This window comes from Neodiprion pinetum, chromosome 7, assembly GCF_021155775.2.
Source record: "Neodiprion pinetum isolate iyNeoPine1 chromosome 7, iyNeoPine1.2, whole genome shotgun sequence".
Classification (NCBI taxonomy): domain Eukaryota; kingdom Metazoa; phylum Arthropoda; class Insecta; order Hymenoptera; family Diprionidae; genus Neodiprion; species Neodiprion pinetum.
In genome coordinates this window covers 735,047-755,395 of record NC_060238.1, presented here as the reverse complement: position 1 = coordinate 755,395, position 20,349 = coordinate 735,047, and the positions used below count along the sequence as shown (strand labels likewise).

Sequence of the window (20,349 nt, the reverse complement as noted above, 5' to 3'; positions counted from 1 at the left end):
GATACGCGAGTGAAATTGCTCGCAAGAAGCAAGGAGCGTGTGCGTCATCGTCAGCCTGAAATAAATCGATGCAAACCATGTCATCCATCCGTACATGCATAACGCCTACTTCGGGTACCCTATCTATGCGATATCGTTATATTTGGGAGACTCCTTATAGCAATAATGCCCTTTAGCGACTGAATTTCCAATGGTTATCTCTGCTGCAGGATCGTACACGGTCATCGCAAGAATGAACCGATTGCACGTACGCGTACGGTACGTGGTAACTAACACACTAGCACGGTGCGTATGATTATATAGGTATATATAACGTGTGTGGTATACACGGCGGGGCGGGCTGAAGCATAGTAAGTTTAAGCCGCTCTGATTGAGGGTCCGCGAAAGGATGAGTGTAAGTAATAGAACGGACGGAGCGACATAACGAGGTCCATATATCTCGGCGCTTATCGGTGAACAAGTTTGCAGAACAATCCCTCGACTTGGTCGGTAGGTAGGTAGGTAGGAAGCTGGTAGGAAGGTTGGGCCGGCTCGGTGACGCAGCGCAACGCGACGCGACGTAACGCGACGCAACGTAGCGCAGCGTTGTTACGGTTTGGTCTGGCAGGCAGCTCCCAATAAATTATGAGCAGATCCACAAAGCGGTCTCGAGGGGCGACGCCGGCCAGCCTCCGCGTCCGCCTGCATGCCCGGGTGAAATCGGAGGGCAACGTTGATAGATACGCATTGGGCATCCGTTATTTTTTATTTTTTTTCTTTTATACTTTTTTCACTTTTCATATCCGTGACAGTTGCCGAACTTTCGAAAGGGCCCCGGAACAGCCAGGGAGCCGACCATGGGGGAAAAAACGCACATCGGTTTCGCGTAAGTTCTACCTTCTTGTATTATCTCCGAGTCAGTCTAGAATAAGTTTAGTCTTTGGTTAGACAGAAATTACCGGATACGTAGAACGTTAAAATATATGTATTTGTGGTAAATGGATCTGGGATAAATGTGTCCGCGCAACAATTGACGAGGTTACTCCAACCGAAGTAGAAGGTTGGGTCAAGAGGACCCCCGAAAATAATTCGACCAATGCACTGGTATTAGAGGGATACAGAAAGGGAGAGAGAGAGAGAGAGAAGGGGTCACGTTTTATGTTTTGGCGAAGCTCCCGCCTACGCGGATCTCTGCATGCATGGAGAAAATACCGCCGAGTTATCTGCGGCGTACGGGAGACGGGCTGATTTATTAACGCAAGGAGAAACGGACGGACAGACGGACGGACGGGCGGAGGAACGGATAAGCTGAGTAGGTGGGGTGGGTGGGTGAGTATATACCTACGTCCGTACGGGAGTGACGTCACAATGCGGCGGCGGAACACGCACGTTTGGCTACCTGCTACGAGAAGAATGGAGCGTTGTTATACCCCGGTGCTGCGCGCAGTCGTCTTTGTACGGTTCGACACTAAAAACGAAACAACTAAAATGATAAGAACGATTCCCCGCAGTCACGTTCCTCGACTTCGCGTTTGTGTTTGTCGCCAACAATGGTGGCCCGTACCCTGCCCGTGTACCATTTAGGTGCGTAGACAGTTATAACTAGGTGAACTTGACTGGCATTGGCGTTGTGCACCGCGCGCTCCTAGGATGAGAGTGAGTTTGCGCCAGGAGAGCAGGCGTCAGCCGAGGGCAGAGTTACAAAGTGTAATCTTCTGTCGAGTAATACCGAGAACTCTCCTCTGACGCAGCATCCCGTCGTCTCTACTCCCGGGGCGAGAGCGGGATCGAGATATCCGAGAGATCTACGGATCGCATTTTAAATGCAGGATGAAGCGAGGCTGTGCCCGTACACCCGGCCGTTCGCCGCGCCGCTCTGCCCGCTTATCTCATTTCTGGGCGCAACTAATTTTCATTTTACATTTCTAAAAGGTAGTTAATTTTATTTATTTTAACCGTCGCAACTCGAGGGTGCCCGGCCGAGCTCTGGAGATAGCCGTCCTCGAGAGGATCGGGGAACAATTGTCCATACCGAGGACTGCGAAACTTCCTCGGAGTAGGCGACGCGACAGTTCTTTACCAGGGGATCACAAAGTTCAAAGCTGAGCAATACCTGGGTTATTTAAATTACGCCAAAGACACTCACCACCTCCCTTCATCCGTCTCTCAACTCGCTTCGCCGTTGTTGCCACTCGTCCGGGTCCGAGGAGGGGGAAGTCGGAGGCCATCGGCGCGGCTCACCGGCTGTCAGTCGTCCGTCAGCGTTGCAGCGTGCATCAAGTCTGCGTGGCGAAGAGAGAAATCAGTCGGTGGTCAACGCCGCGGGCGGCGTCTGGAGTCGGAGCTCAATAAGCGATTGCCTAATATGAGCGTACGCGATCGCTTGTGCAATTACGGAGGGATACGAGCGACGGTATTTGGCCCGATATCGCCGTCGCAGGAAAATCGCTCCGTACTAGCTCGTCTAGCCGTGACAGATGTAGTTGCCAATTTCGGAACGTGCCAAAAGCCGTTCGATTTTCAGCCATCAAAGGGGCACAGACCTCGTTCTCGCTATTATACAACGCATAATGGACTGCACGGTTCTTTCGTACAACGTGACGTCGAGAATTAAAATCAGTTTCCAATTCGGCAACCGAAAGGTTCTCCGCTAATACTCGTCGCTCTTCAACACCTCGACAGACGAGACTGCAAAAATCTCCTCGACGCGGCTCGTGAATATCGGATGTACTTCAAGTTCCCGATTGGACTGTCAGAGTCGTGCGACTAGGACCGTCGAGCATACTATACTCAAGGCTCGTGCGCGTACGCCAACTCGGCGCGCGGTTGTATCATCAGACGCAGCTGTTAATGGTAAAATATAAAGTCCGGGTCTGCCGCCGCATGCATATGCAGGGAATCACGTAGTAAGCCCGATTCTCCCATTCCCCTGTCCCCGGCATCGAAAGAATTCCTGCATAATTACACCGCGGGACTCGTAGGACCCGGAGGACCCGGAGAACCCGAGTTAAGCGGATACGGGTTGCAGAGAACGGAGATAAGGCGAGCAGCCGCCGGTGACGGTCGGTGTCCGGTTTAGGATCAGTTCCGTGCCTACTTATGCTCCTCTCTCTCTCTCTCTCTTTCTCTCTCTCTCTCTCTCTCTCTCTCTCTCTCTCTCTCTCTCTCTCTCTCTCTCTCTCTCTCTCTCCCTCCCTCCCTCTCTCTCTCTCTCGGCTCGCCGGGAATCTCCTGCGACGAACTTCTGCCGCTTTAAGCCCTACGCGTCGGAATCGTCCCGTAGCGAACGAGCGGTGCATCCACGCCGGCCGTGGTAAGCCGTGATTTTTGAGTTGGCGACGCACGCGTGTTGCACGCCTGGATCCGTGTAATCTCTCCCGGGCGAGCCGAGAAGGCGCGTGGGAATGCGGCCAGCGAAACGAGACCCCAAAGACGATATTGTATAAAGTGCGTTTCCCGGGGCTGCAACGGCATCCAGACTTGACGGCCGAGAGGCACGTACGTATACCTACATGCGGTGAGCCCTCGTAAGTGTACGGCCTCGACTGCCCTCGGCTAATCCACCGGCCGATAGACGCCGACTCTGGCTGCCTCGTACCGTGCGTGCGTGGCAGTGCCGAACCAGCCGGTTGGACGATCGGCCCTAATCTCCTCTGACAATGAGCTCGAAAGAAATGCGGACTGACGAGGAGTATGGATATCAGCTGTTACGATGCGATGCATTCACGTCATGCTTATGCGGGTTAGTGTATCGCGGTGCACTGCGGCATTGACTCGGATGCTGCAGCGAGGAAAAAGTAAGGATCTTCTTATGCCTCAGGGTAACGTGATCCGCGCCCCCCTGCGAGCGGCGCGGCGCTGAAGACTTGAAGAGAATTCTGCAGCCCCTCCCCCTCCCGCCGAAATCTCGGGAGGGGAAACGAGAAACGACATCGCGACGATTAAACAACCCGGTGAGGAGATAAGGGTCCGTACTAACTCTTCGGTCTGCGTGCGGCCTAACGACGCCGCATGGTACGGTGAATTTTTCGGCAATCTTAATTCTTCATTTCCCGCAGCTCAAGGACGGCAGAAGGGGACGGATAGCGGGAAATGATCACCGCGGCTGCAACTATGGCCAATTTTTAAGAAATACCCATTCCGCCACGGAATTTGCAAACAGCGGTGACGCGTAGAGCCTTTGAGATTTCACCGCCGTCGTTTACCGAATTATTCAATATTGACACACGCAGCTGGGCAGTGGGTACTGGTCGAGTTAGGTACTACCTTTTTTCCCTCATCTTTTCCCGTAACTGCTTACGTATTCGCCAAATATACCACGGCGTCGTTCTTATTGCACGATTCGTGAAATACTCGTGAAAGCTTGAGTCAAATGGTCGTTCCTCGCATTATCTTTTCGTTCGGGTGAGAGAGAGAGAGAGAGAGAGAAGTTGATACTTTTATTACGTACGGACTTTCCGCCTCAATTCTGCGTAGGTACCTCTTTTTATACGAAAACGTCACGACCCTCATTCCCAACTTCGCCGCTCTGTGATATTTTTCTTACTCTTTTTTTCCCTTCCCCAGCCAGCGTAAAAGCTGCGCGCGATTGTGAAAATCTAACGTGCGGTGTGAATCATATTGCATGTCGGGCATAATCGCGGGTGCGTCAGTGTGCTTGTATTAAAGCGACGCTATATAGTTACGCGTCGCTATTCTCGCTGTAAGCTAGCCGGGCAGTCGACCAAATACCCGTTTATTTACATTTCGCGTTGTAAGCGCAATTTTATACTATTTGCCAGTTTTATTACTTCCCATTTGCCAAATCCCCCCTACATCACCGTATGTATTTTTATTCTTATTTTTATCGTTTTGTTTGCCGCCAGTCGCTTTGCGCACTCCGGCAATTGTACACGCAGTAGTGTCTGTCTACTTTCAACAATAATATTAGGTTCGTTAATTCGCAACACAAAGCGTGCCTTCGTATCTACAGACCATTTATGTAGGTAGGTACCCACATGGACGATACCTGGAAAGTCGATATTTATATTGCACGGTCGCACGATAATTCATATATATATATGCACGAGTATATCCGACGGATGAGGCATTAATAACGTACGAGGCGCCCGTATACATAATGCGTTTCGAACACTAGGGGTCATATATCCGAAAGTACCTACCTACACAATGGTGAGCAACAATTACTGCTTTCGAAAAGCTATAATGTAAGGATTAGCCTAAGCGCATATAATTCTTTCGGTATTATATCGTGTAGATTTTCGACAATACTTACGATGCCACTTTCTCAGTAAAATCTTTATATCGTAATGGCTTTTACAGCGTAGAAGTGAGTCATTCGTACAACACCGCGGACGCATGCATATCCTATACAGCGCGTAGAAGCGCAGGGGGCATGGGGGTACAGCGCGTGCGGGTGCAACGCGATCGCGCCCTCCGCCGCCCTTGAGGCAAAACAAACAAAAGTCCCACTCGCGCACGTAGAACCTCACGGGCTATCCAAGTATCGAACCTCGGCACGGCGGCGTAAAAGTTGCGGACCCATCCCCTCGAAAAACAAGGCCCGAGAAGCTGGATGCACGCCGATCATCCTCGGACACGCGATTTCGGAGAATCGCCCGGCCGATGCCTGATACTCGCGCGATGAGGATGACGGACAGGTGAACCCCGAGAAATTGTCAGGGTGCACGGCGACGCGAAGGATCGATAGGCACGTGCGGGATGTATACGTAAGGAGGAGGTATCGGGAACCCGGAGCCACATCTCCCGCGGGTCCCGCGGGTGGTCCGCGTCGGGGTCTCAAGTTTTTCCCGCCGCAGTCCCGCTGATTAGACCAAACGTGCGGTTCCCGGCCCCCGCTTCCTCGCTTCCTCGCTTCCTCAGCTCCTGCACCCGCCATCTTAGTTAGCGTCGCCATGGCAACGGCTAAGTCTTCGAAAAACGTTGCCTCCGGTCTTTCCCACCGTCTCCAGTCACCCGCCCCGCCTGCTCCTGCGGATCATTTCGGCCACCCATCGCACACGTGCACCTCCCCCTTCGTCGCACCTACCCCGTGCCGTACGGCCTTACATGCCCGGCGAAAAACTGATCTCGACAGGAGAGAAAAGACCTGCAGGATGAATCGGCTATGCAGCGCCGGGCACGTGCGGACGAAGAGGAAACCTGACCGACGATTGAACAGAGTTTTAGGTACGCCGGTCGTAACGTTTGACTTCGGAGTGTTTTTTCATCCTGAAAAGCTGCATCCGGGAGACACGAGGACCGGGTCTGCGAGGTGTTGGACAGACGCTACGTCGACATACTATCAAATTCGTATACCCATTACCGCAGTACCGCGTGCGATAAGTAGGTGTCGTATCCAACTACGCCTGTTACGCGCACCGTCGAAGTAGATCAAGGCTGATCAAACGTTCGGCGACGCGCGGCAAATCGCTGCCGCTGCTGCTGCGTCTCCCCCGATTCGGCGGACAGATATAATTGTTTTAGCCTTGGATCGATACGTAGACGGAGAAACCGCACGGGTACGTATAGGTATATGCATATCGGTTATGCCATTCGGATACGGCGTATCCTAAAACGGGACTAAACCCGAAGGCGAGGATGGATTTGTCCCTGTGAGCAACTACGGTTCCGGAAAATGGTTGTTTCTTCGCACCGCTCGACCTATGATACTACATACCTACGATAATAACCTTCCGCGTACGCGAAAGGCGACGAAGGCACGATCCTCGGCTCCGCGGATGCACCCGGAAGACGGTAAGCCAAAATGGTTGTATGACTGGAGAACATGACGAATCCGGGCCGGGTAGGAACCGATCAACGAGCGACGAGTAGGCATGGCAGGAGGAGGATGTGAGCAGCCCACCACCCATCGGCACTTGACGCGAGACTGCAGCGGCGTCTCGAGATACGGAGCTAGGCTGCGGGTAGGCAGGCCTCTTCTTGCCGGGCATAATGCGGATGCGTGAGAGGCGGAACCCGACGCGACGGTCAGAGATCGTTTCTCTTAATTGTACTTTATACCGTGTCGAGCCATTGTCTATGGGCTCGTTCCTTATATATTTAGGTACAGAGGAGCGGAGGGTCGGAAGGAAAATGATCGTACTACGCAATCGGTTCGGCATGTAAGTACGCAGTCGTCCGAATCGATTTATTTCGTCAATTTATATTCCGCTGCGTTATATCGATGCCGATTTCACTTCACGCCTATGCAATATGGGCATTATTGGCACGGTTGTTTGAAGAACCGTCGCTGCAGGTGAAGTAAAAAAATTTAAAAAAAAAATTCAAAAAACGTGCCGTCGTCCACTCGCGGCTGTGATGAAAATCTGCCGATTATACCGCCAATTCGGTGAAATTTTCTCCCGGTTTCGCATTCTCGACTTCGCTTCTTTTTTGATCGTTAGTCACGTCTGAATACGGGGTCTTTATTTGTTACACGCGGACGTATAATATATCGCGATCTCGGTCGTAACCGTCGCGCAATTTTCTGTAAACTAAAAGCCGGTACCGGCGGTAAGCACAAGGTATACATCGTTCGACTCCGATACGCCCTAATCTCGGGATAATTATCAACGGCTATTGTTACGATCGGTGACCGCAGTCGCCTTTGCATCGTCGAACGACCATGAGGGAGACGAAGACGGAGATGGTGACGACGACAGAGAGAAAGAGAAAGAGAGAGAGAGAAAGAGATATCAACTGACGGAGAGCGTATAGGATAGGGGCTATACGACCGCAGTAGGCTGCACGGCGCAGCGGCAGCGGTCGGTGGAGACCGCAATTCGACGTCGACGCAAAACAGTCCGTGGCAGAGAACACGATCGTGGCCGGGTCGTCCTTTGGGCGATACAAAGCGAGGAAAAATTCCTCGGTGGTTCGCTCGCGCGGACCTAATTAACTATTACAGCGTTGGACCGGGTCCCCGTCATCTCGAGTGTGTCCGCTCGCTTTTTGCCTCGCTGCGATCTCTCGGTCGTTATTATATGTTTCTCCGAATCGATAGAAACGCGATATAGGGTGATTTTCTTATTTACGCCAGCAGCAGCTGCGCGCGGTGAACGGATAGAACCGAACCTAGTTCTTCCTCTTCCTCCTTTTTTCCGATGAAAAGTAAAGTCCGACGCGGTTCCCGAATAAGATCGGGCTTACGAAGGCAGGAAGGATCGCAGGCTATAGGTATAACCTATACCTATACATGCCGGCTACGCTGCGAACTCGTGAGGTTGTAAATATGGAATGGTGGGAAGGATTATGCCTCACGAAGAACATTTATTGATATATGACAATGATTCGGGCGACCGGCTGACCGACTGACCGTCGAAATTCCAGGGACTTGACACGGCTCATTATACGCTGTAATACGCAGACGGTCAGCCCGAAATAATGCGGCATAATAAACAGTCCACAACAGCTCGTCGATGGCTTTTCTAAAGCGATATTATCTAGTCAAGTCTGGTGGGTACCTATAATAATTAAGTTCGTCGTCGTACCCGCATCTGCGGCATTGTGTGCAAAAAATCGAAACGAGAAAAGGACCGGGGAAGGATGTATCTCGGGGACATGGGTGTGGAATGCATTGTTTGCGTCGTTGGAGGGCGCGTCGTATCATCGACGAGGGTGCAATGTAACTTAAAAGCGGCGGAAGACGAACGGAGTCCGTCGTCTCGAGTTATAGTTTGGCGTCGATCGAGGAAGGACTCGGCGGAAGGAGGATCGTCGCCCGCGATTCAACGAATGGTAATGTAAAACGATTTGGACATTAGAATAGCGAATGGCGTGCTGGGGGGGGGCAACCAGAGAGCGGTGTCACAGAAACGACGAGGCGTGGCGAGGTTGGCCATCGTCGACCTATAACTGCACCGATGTCGTACGGTTGCGATAAGTCGGACGAACCGTTTTACCGTGAATCTATTGACAGTCACCCCAGCTAATCTTACTGCGAAATGAGACGGAACGAATTCAGAAACCGGCCGCGCGCGGAGTTAGAATTTCAAATTCTTAAATCCGTTGGACAAAGGCCTCGCACGAGGAGTTAATAACGACTTGCATCATTGTGTTCGGTCGCGCGGCGGTGCTCAAAGGTGGACGGTGTGATACGGCGGATGGCGGATGGCGGTTGCTCTGTCGAACGACGTCGACGGGCGACGACGCGACGGGGCCAGCATGAGTAAGAGGCGTCATTCACCTTTAGCTTCTCGCGCATGCACGCGGCCAAATAATGGAAATATATACGATATCGGCACCGCGGGCCTCGAGCACACACACACACACCCGCACACACATACACACACACGCACACACGTTGTGCAATATTCCAACAGGAGCCCCCGTGGCATCCGCGGTTGCGAAACTTGTTCGTATTCCGCGAATCGCGTATCATCCTCGACACGGCCTGCGAAAATCGCATCGCGAAACGCGCGACGAAAACATCATGTATACGTATAAGGGTGCGCGGTGGGGATGAGGAAAGGGTAGGCGGCAGCCCTTAATTAAACACCCATCCATTGTCTATAAAAATGTCGCCTTGTGCCAAAACAGCTCTTTGAATCGATTTCCGTCGACGCGACGGAGGGGTGGATGCGGCGATGGCGTCGTCGTCGGGGGGCGGCGAGCGCCAGACAGAAGAGGGGCGGTAAGGGGAAACAGGTTGAAATCCTCGAGCGGGGAGGAAGCCGCTCAAGGTAGAAACGCAAGTTTCCCGAACCCCGGGCATATCGCTGAAAAATACAACCTACCACCTGGTATCTATAGTTATTTTCCATTATAGACGAACGCGGCGATTTCACCGCCGTACAAGTACAATCAATGCGGTGGCTGTTTCAACTCCGCGATCACGAGACACGACGAACCTAACGAAGTGGGAGTCGGAAAGCACGTGTCCGTGTACGGCGATAAGTGCGATTAATCTCCTTCTCCGCTGCGCCGCTTATCCGATAACGATTTTAGGTATGAATGAAACGTCCGACGTCGATCTTACATCCTTCACCTCCCTCGGGTATATCTCGGCGATAACGCCGTCTCCTCGGGAGCGACGACGTAAGAGAACCAGAGGCAACCCCGGACGGGCCAAGATACAGGCACATGTACCGAAATCGCGTCAAACCGGCTAATCCACCCCGCCCCGTCGCCGCTGAGGATGAAGAGGGAATTAGGAAACCCCCGGGACGAGGGTGTAGCCCGGCGAGGCGCCCCTGCAGCCGGGACAGGGGTGAATAGCGGCGGCGGTAGGGGAGGTCGGTTCCCGGCGGTGGGGGTCGGAAGGTGGGAGGTGGCGACGCGGACCAGCCGAGCGGGGAGTGGCGGCTCGAGGGCTCCTCAGTCGCAGCTCGACGTTCGCCGTGTAACGATCGAGCGACCGATTTTTGGCGAGGTGTTTTTCGCCGCCCGCATACACGTACGTACGTACATACATACACCCACACACGGACGGACAGACACACACGCACACGCACGCAAGTTTCGAGTATACGGTAGAATACACACGGACAGAACGAGGCATTTGTGATAGAGGAAAAAAAAAAATAAATAACGTGCGTACAGTATAGTAGAGTGTTTAACGACGACGACAGTGTATCGAGAAGTTACAATCTCGTGGCCGGGTAAGAGTAGAGGAAAACTGTTTGGAAAATAATCAAAGATACTTACCGGTATCGGCTCGAGGAGAGGAGAAACGGAAGCAAGCGACCGAACAGTGGAGAACTCTAGTCGTTTTGCCCAAATGTGTGCGCGATCTCTTCTTCGATTCGCAGTTTTCCGAATCCGTTTATTCGTTGTCGTTTATCCCTTCTACCAGTTTGCCGAATAATTATTCTCCTACGCAACGCGATCCATCGTTCCGCAGTGCATGGAGAACTTTCACGCGTAACGAATACGTGAAGTACAACTGGCGTTCTGTTCCTTGAATAAAAGGAAAAAAAGGAGAAAAGAAATTATTGTGTATCGTTTTGCCTTGAATTCGCCTCACAACGAGGTCTTCGTTAAAATACTTATATACGGGCGTCTTGGTCTCTCTGGGTCAAGGAGCAATGATCCCGGAATGACGAATTATAAAACCGTGCGAATTTGGTGATGTAATATAATAATTATAATTATATTTTTGTGCTACGTGCAGAAAATCGTCGTTTTATCTGCGAGTGGAGTGTGTTACTTTCGTTTCTGTTGCCCCCTGTATTGCTGCTGCCCTCCCCCCCCCCCCCCCCCGCCGTTTTATTTTTATTTATTTGTTCAAACGTACGGCCTGGCATATGGAAAATAGTGTGAAGTGATACGAGAAGCAACAAGGATATTACGTCAAAAGTAAACCCCGTGCAATGCGTCTGGATTAATCGACGGGTGGGCGGCACATTCGCATCATCATCTTCGTCATCATCACCATCACCATAATCATCATTGTCATCACCATCATCACCATCGTCGTGATCGACGGGAAGCGACAGTGGCTGTTACAAAATCTAGATAATACAATCGGTTAATCGGTGGGATATTTATTGTGGATACCGGAAAGCGACGTGCGTCTCCTCCGTGTTGGATATATACCACCTCTTGGTCCAACACTACGGGAGCGACAGAGTTATTATACCGCGGTAAAAAGTCCGAGAGTGTGAGAATATAACCAAGTAGCGGGCCTCGCCTCGTCAGTCCTGGATTCGAGGCTCGGTTTCGGCGATCACTCATCCTCGGCGAGCCACCGAATAGCGATCGCTGATGTGCCAAGAACGGGCCCGAGGTATGACAGGCTGAGCGTCGTCGAGGTTGACGACGAGGAGGACGAGGAAGACGAGAAGGCGGGGTGTCATGAATTTGGAGAGAAGGATCGCGTACCAGGAGCAGCATCAGTGTCAGTGAGTGTCTGCGAAAGCGGCGAGGTGACAGCCTCGAGGAACAAGCGGAATAATAACGATCCGTCGGTGCGCGATAAGCTCGAAACCCAACCCCAACGAGAGAAGGGAGGAGGAGTGCAGCCGAGCGAAGAGGTCTCGGAATCATGGCCGCCGCCTGCTACGAGAAGGAAGTGGTGATCGGGGTCGGGCACGGGCACGGACACCACGGGGTCATACCGGCGACCCCGGCCCCCGGGCAGACGGTTCTGCCCCCGGCCTCGTCGGCCCTCGCTATAAGCGCCGCGGGTCCGGGGGGCTACAAGGAGTACTGCAAGGAGCAGGTAACCGCCTACAAGGACTACTCCCAGCCACTCCACGTGGACTGCAGCGTCGAGTACGAGCTGCCGAGCCAGGCGAAGCCGCCCCCCGGCGGTGGCGAACCCCTGCTAATGATACACCCCTGCTACTATCGGCGGGCCGAGCGTGAGCGGCGAAGCCCCTTTGTCAACAACCTCCCGCCACCCGCGACAGCCACGGTCGCGACCTCGAGTCGAAGCAGGAGCCGCCGATCGACGACTTCCACGACTTCCTCATCGACGTCGTCGTCGTCGTCGTCCTCGGCATCGGCATCGGCGGCGGCGGCGGCGGCGGCGGCGGCAGCGGCGGCGGCGGCAACATCGGCCGCTTCCAGCATCGCTGCGGCGGCAGCCGTCGCCGCGACCCAGAGTTCCTCCTACCACGCGGCTCTGACGGCCGCCGCGTCTCTTGGTCAGCAAGCCTCGCTGTCCCAGCAGCAGTTGGCTGCCCTTTCCCAGCAGCAGCAACAACAACAACAACAACAACAACAACAGCAACAACAACAACAACAACAACAACAACAACAACAGCAACAGCAGCAGCAACAACAGCAGCAGCAGCAGATGACGTCCGTCCCTACGGCGACGAGCCTGATCTCGGCCGACGAGAAGGCCGTTATATCAGGTATTTATCAACACTACTTCCGGGCAATGCGTGCCCACCATCACCACCACCACCACCAGCACCAAAGCGTTGCAGCAGCGGCGACGTGTTCGACGGGAAATTCCTCCTCCGTGGCGGTGGGTGGTAGCGTTCTCCTGCAGCCGGCGGCCTCCTCTGCTTCCGCCTCTTCTTCTTCGTCTTCTTCGTCTTCCACCTCTTCTTCGTCGTCGTCGTCTTCGTCGTCGTCGTACCGGCAGCAGTTCTCGATCGCCGCCTGCAGCACCGGGGCGGGCGGCCTCATTGCGCCCTCATCCTCCTCCTCCTCCACCACCCTCTCCGCGTCGTCGTCGGGGGGAACAACGTCGACGTCGCACCATCACCGCCACAACCACTCGCACATCCACCCCTACAGACGGCCCGCGGCCTCCTCCTCGCGGCCCCTCGCCTCGCACTTTACCGCCACCCACCATCACCACCACCACCACCATCATCACCACGCGGCCGCCGCCGTCGCCGCGACGTCGAGCGCGGTTTACGCTTCCGCGATCCACAGACGCCACGCGGCCGCCTCCCTCCACGCCCTACAGGCCGCCGGGTTCTACGAGGCTCCCGCGTATCACGCGCTTCTGCCCCAAAGCTAAACCCGGCACGCCGCCTCCGTCTCCACATCCACATTCGCAAGCCCACCCCCCCTCCCCTCCCGTCCCTCCGACGATCGATTGCCCGATGAACGTAATCGTCGCTCGACACCCACCACCACCTTCTGCCTGTATCTTCATTCCTCCGTTATCAACGAACCATTGTCGTTTCGATTCCGTAATAATTACCTGTCTCTTTCGCCACCGTGTCATGTACTACAATGTTCATGCTACGCAGCACGATGAGTCGAGCCTTCCCCTGTTGGCGGAAACAGGGGGGGGGGGGGGGGGGGGGGGCGAAAAAAATTTAAGGAGAACAAACTTGTATCATGTTAGCTATGTTTCCTTCTTATTACGGATTGTTGTTGTTGTTGTTGTTATTGTTCTTATTATTATTATCATTATTATTATTATTATTATTAGTATTGTCGATTGCGATTGATTACTATTACTATTAGTTGCTAGTTTCTAATCAATAGCTATTATTCTTATTCTTATTATGATTATTATTATGATTATTATCATCCTCATTATCCTCATCATTAAAATCATAATCATTTCTATTATTATTCCTATTGTTATTATTATTATCGTCATTGTTGTTGTCATCATCGTTATACTTATCGTCATCCACGTCGTGTTTCGTATATTATATTGATACCTGTAAAACATACGATATACACGATAGTATGTACAAGTTCACACCAGAGTCGAGAACTATGCACTACTAATGCGTATAAAACACCTCTGCCTAAATGTTACGGGTAAACGCTTAGGGCGCACGATATTTAGTTTGGATATTGTCGAAACGCTGCGGTTTTGTTATTGGTACATTCCGTCACTCACGCGTCGATTATTATTTTTCTATCGATCTATTCCAAGTCGTAGATCATTCTTCTTTATGCCGTACTTGTTTTTTTTTTCCATTGCCATTTGCATCATCTCTCGCGAAGGGCGATTAATCATCCAAATAACGAGCGTTAGTCGCCGTGCGTCGCGAACAAGATCCCTAAATTGCGGGTTTCTTGATTCCAACGCGATCCAAATCGAGACTTGCGGCATTGGACGTTATAAAAAATAAAAAATATTTCGACCCCTGTATAGGTACGTACATATTTGTGTATACGTATAGTATACGCATGGGTACGTAGGTATGCGTAGGAACAACTTTGTACAGAAATATGCAAACCGCGGTTATTTTCTAATCTCGTCGGATATACCTAGGCCACCCTGCCAGTGTTTTCGTCTAACCATGTGTAATTAATAAACTTATGCCAAAACTATTTAACGACTATTGAGAACGAACGAGTAGTTCGAGTATGTATGCGAAACAACGCGTCGAATTCTCTCTTCTCATTCTCCTCGTTCTCCTCATTCTATTCATTCTCCTCATTCTCCGCATATTCTCCTTTTCGAGTCAATACTTGTATGCTTGTACTACCCACGTATATAACAGTGGTCTGTGCATACACAATTCACAGCCAAATATAACTCGGTGCCATTCGCTTCAGAGGTTCCTCCCTACGTATGCATATGTATACATATACCTACGCCGTACGCCTATATATATATATATATATATATATATATATATATATATATATATATAGGCACACGTGTATGTGTACGTGTATCGAATAGCGGTACAGCGGAGTCGTTCATTCAGCGGCTTTTTGCCTTTGTTTTTTGTTCCAAGTACCTTTTTGACGTAGGTATGTGTATACGTTACGTATACTTTCCTGTAACGTGCGTATGTATTATGCGTCCGTACGAGTGTATATTTTCTTCATCTCTTCTCTCTTCCTTATCGCATATTCATACCTACGGATGTAAGCTACAATAGGTATGCATGTACAGACGGTGTACTCGCCTTCAATTCGAAATGCCAAAATACCGGTGATCGTATACAATAAAGTAGATAAATTCGTACCTACGCACGTGAATATATAACGAGAAATGAAGGAGGATATAGAAAATACGGTGCGCTGCGGCAGGCAACACCGCTAAATAATTTCGACGTTGGTCTACGCGTATGCATAATTCAACTGTTTTCCAAAGCATTCGAAACTTCATCCCTTTTCCATCGAGCAATTATTCTTTCAATCCTCGTATCACTGTGTCGTGTCGTTGTGTTGTTGTTGTTGTTGTTGTTATTATTATTATTATTATTATTATTATTATTATTTTTGTTGTTGTTGTTGTTTTCGGCACTACTCGTAAGCGGAAGACACGTGCATGCAGCGGCCATATTATTACAGGAAGGTGTGTATGCATATAATGTATTATGGCAATATTCGAACGTTCGCCAATTCGCCACAGGCCTGTAAAATATAGGTATATAAGAGGGGACTCGCGGCCCGGTCGATATTCGATACTCGGAGAGGATATCCGATACGGTCGTCCTCCGACGAAAGGGGGAGAAGAAGGGGATGGTCGCCGATGCACCCGGAGATTGGAAAGTGCCCGATGGGGGAAACGGATAAAAGGGCAGAATGCCAGCCGAGACCGAGTCAGTCCGTACCTTCTCTGTACACATACACGTATCTATATGTACCTATATATGTATATATTTATACATAGATGTATATAAATACATATAGTTATACGTAGCGCACCGACGGCGCGGCGTGTGGTGTGACGACGGCCAGACGACGCGACGCGTCGGCGTAAGTGAAATTGATAGCGAGTATGCCGTGCCGTGAAGTCTGATGTTCGTTTTCCTCGTCCGTTACGTCCGTCTATCGGTCATCGGAGCGGCTTGCTTGTAATATGTTTGCACTCCGTCTAACGGGTTAGAACTTTCGTAGTTCCTGAATTTTTTTCTCGATTTTTCTTCTTCCTAATCGATTTTCATAGCGAGCGAGATAGATTGATCGGAATTTTGTTATATTTTTGTTTCTCAATATTTTCTCACAACAAATCGCATCCGCCTACCTTCCACGTTATTATACATATACCTGTATGCGTATTGCTGTATGCTTGAATAACGTGATATACGATGTATTGCTTTTTGTACATATCATAGGTATGTGTCGTTGCTCGATTCAGATTCCTGCATTGTTATTGTATCTATGTGTGATGTTTACTCGAGAAAAATGTCGGAATACGAATGAGCAGTGATGAGTATAAACATTCGATGTGCGTTCGGAAGAGGAAAAAATAAAAAAGAAAAAAGCCCAAGTTTCTAACCTATAGTTGTATTCTGACTTCACTTAATTTCAATCGCGTACATGTATTCTCCGGATTTTTATTTACAGTTTATATCAACCCGAGACGCGTTGACATTCCGCATAATTAATATAGGTATAGCTATATGTAATGTGTAGATATTGCAGATCATGGGGAAGAAATTCTGAAAACACGAAAGATAAACCGCATATTTTTCCGTATCGTATCGATTGGTCGTACGGTTGGTTTGATAGGCGCAGCATAGTTTATAATAGATATACATTATTTAATGGAATAAAACGGAATGTATGTAAATCTCGCGCGCGGCACTGCACAGATAACGATTTTCAAACCGCGGTTCTGAACGAGTCGCTTGGGTATTATAGGTACCTATGCGTTATATCTCCGCTGTCTCCGCTGACGGAGGTTGTGACATTGTAAGAAATAATATGGCTACCAAACGACTATCGTGCAACAAAAGAAGAGAAGAAAACAAATGTCAACATGGAACAATGATAATAGTAATGATTAAATAAAATACAAGATATATCGAACATATAGTTGAATATTTCTATAAAAAAGTACGTTTCGTAATACAGCTATATTCAGCATATATGCGATAATGATGTTTCTTTCTCATTGTGACAATGATGACGACGACAACAACAACAACAACAAAAACAACAATAATAATAATATTAATAGCATTGAATATGTAGTGTAAAAGTGAATCAGGAAAGGATAAAGAAAAACAAATTACAACCGTACATGTATGTATATGCGCCTCTTTTCAAATCCTTATGCGATGAGAATTTTAGCAATACTAATGGATATCGCCTGGATATTGCCGGGTCCGACTTTCTCTCTCTATCTTTTGACAATTATGTATCTTATACATTGTATACTACTTTACAGATATGTAACCGAGGTGATTTTCATGAAAATTCAAGATTGGGATGATCAGTCGCTTGTAAATTTCACAACAAAATCTGTAGTCGCTATATCGTCATTATTATTATTATGCAGTATATCGCGATTATCGGAGGTTGTTGCAGATACAAATTTATTGCGAGTAAAAGAAAGAGAGAGAAAAATCATCAACTTATACGGTAGAGTATAAAATGACGCAGATTCGTATATATTATGTAGTATATACGGTAGTATATGGAATTATACATATTTACTCATATAAAAAAAAAAAGAATATAACATGGGTAATATATGCGATAAAAAGAAAAACGAAAAAAAAAAACGCGGTAATTGCAGTAGACTACCATATAATTATTGCTCTGGTCGTTAATTTGAATGTGTATAATCGATTGATAAATCTTCCAGGCTCACATGAGAGAAAAGAAAAAAGCCTCACAATAGAAAGAAAACTTTGAAAATACATGTGCATATGCATATAATAATAATTAAAAGTATGCAGAATAGCGTGTTATATGTCGTTGAAAATATAATAACGATTACCTGGCTTTCTTCAGACAGTTGAACTTACGCATATGTAATTCAAAAAGACTGTTTCGCCGTGCGTACATTATATTATACCTGTACTGCATGTAATCACACACTCGCACACACACCCACACACGCGTGCACCTATATATAATACAGTGTGCTGCGCGCACCTCTGGCATAGAAGACTTTCGATTTTTTTCAACTTCATTTCTTCACAAGTTTAATCTTGAATCCTCTAATTTCAGTACGAGCATAGTTGTGATTCTTCTCCCCTTTTTATTCCCAGATTATTACGATATTCTCATGACAATAATAATTATAACGATGATGATAATAGGTAACGATTACGATAAATGTTTGCGAATTGAAAGCAGGAAACAGCATATTTCTTCAATTGCAGACGGTGGATTGAGACTCTTTTAAAGGCAGACTCGATTTCACATCTATGTGTAGTTTATGCATGGGTGTGTTGTGATATGTAGGAAAGATTTCAAAACTAATCGAAAACACTTACATGAACATTCGCCTGTGCTGCGTCCGCAAGGAAAGAGATCTGGAAAGAGAAAAAAAAACCATAATCAGATATCCGGTAAATCTTACGAAGTATACGCATAGCCAAAACGCATAATACCATAGATAAAAGCTTATATTGTTGTCGATTAGACATCGATGCAAAGAGAGAAAAGGAAAAGACAAGATGAGAATGATCGAACTAGCGATAATGATACACATAAACATGCGTCTAATGATGATATCTATTATATATTCGTGCGCGCGTGTACACATGCACACGCACACACACACTTATATTACGATAATGTACAAGTCTCTAGTGTGATACACCTCTACGCTTATTTCTCTGACCATAGTTATCTAAGTCTGTACATAATGTAGGTATACATATAATTATAATAGAAGTTCGAAGTATTTCAATGGTCTATAGCTGACTCGTCATACATATATGTGCATCAAGAGTCCTGTATAATTGATGATTGACTAATTGACACACATAAGAATTAAAAATATACGTCTAGTTTATATGATAATGACAACAACGACTGACGACGCTAACAAGTAGGAAGGATTTTGGTGGTTGCAGGCGCGCACGTGCATGAATTACGATATTTAGGGAAGGATGTTAATGAGAGAATGAGAGAGAGAGAGAGAGAGAGAGAGAGAGAGCGTGAAGAGTGCAAGTGAGAATAAAAAGAATATATATGTATATATGCCTATATATATCAGCACACGTATATATAGATATTCTTTTTATTCTCACTTGCACTCTTCACGCTCTCTCTATATATATGATAATATAGTGAGAGAATGAGAGCTATAATGAAATACATATTAGAAAGATATATGACGGAAATAAAATGAGAAACGAACAATGAAAATTGTACGACGTGTGAGGTGATTAACGATAAGTCACGTCGTCTTTTGCGTGTAAATAGTGTGTATATATGAACCATCCACTGACTGTACAATACCACCCAAATATATTTATATTTCATGTTAAACATCAAAGCTTATTTATTATTGAGAGCATGGACTGCGGTTCTGACGTTTCGTATTTGCGACGGTCGTATGATTTCGTCATCTTTGCTAAATGCATTATTACACACATACCTACGTAGTTTTTCAATTGTCGACGGTGCAATTTTATACACCATACACATGAACACGAATTGTTTACCTACCTCGCGGCTTTCGACCTCATCATTTCCGTCCTCAATGGGCACGCGAGTTCACAATCAATGAGACGGTATGTTTTTTCATCATTTACTTAACTGACGAACGTCGTTGCTGATAACGTGAGAACTCAGGGGCGGGGGGGAAGAAAATTCAAAGATACGAAAGGCTGAGCCGCGGTCGTATGCAAACAACCACCCGCACCTTATATCCACAACCATTCCAAATTCACCATATATATATATATATATATATATATATATATATATATAATTGCAGCTTATAAATTGCAAACAACAGAATCAGTGCTAAATTTTGATTCGAAAATATGTCAAAAAATTAATCGAAACAAGAGAACAAGAGAAAGAGAAAAAAAATGAAAAAAAAAATGTATAAAAATGACGGACAATCAATAAATGGCTGTTTTTCATTTCTGCACATTCATGCTGCATACACACTGTTTCTTTATTACAACCGTATTTACGAAACGAGGAAAGAAAAAAACAACACGCACACACTGAAAGGAAAAGACGAAAGAAAATATTCGAAGAACCTTTGACCAAGAGAAAGAGCGAGAACGCGGACGCATAACACGCACGCATGGACGGTAGGTAATCATTATTGGTTTTATTCAT

The 20,349-nt window shown here is 48.1% G+C and overlaps 1 protein-coding gene across 1 annotated transcript in view; it reads left to right on the top strand.

The window, feature by feature from the left end:
• The first annotated feature begins 10,306 nt into the window (after positions 1 to 10,306).
• LOC124223386 (uncharacterized) overlaps positions 10,307 to 20,349 on the top strand; it is a 115,584-nt gene continuing 105,541 nt past the window's right edge. Inside the window, exon 1 of the mRNA XM_046635278.2 lies at positions 10,307 to 12,782. Within this exon, the coding sequence (XP_046491234.1) occupies positions 11,966 to 12,782 (817 nt within the window). The 5' untranslated portion in view covers positions 10,307 to 11,965. The remainder of the gene's footprint in view (positions 12,783 to 20,349) is intronic.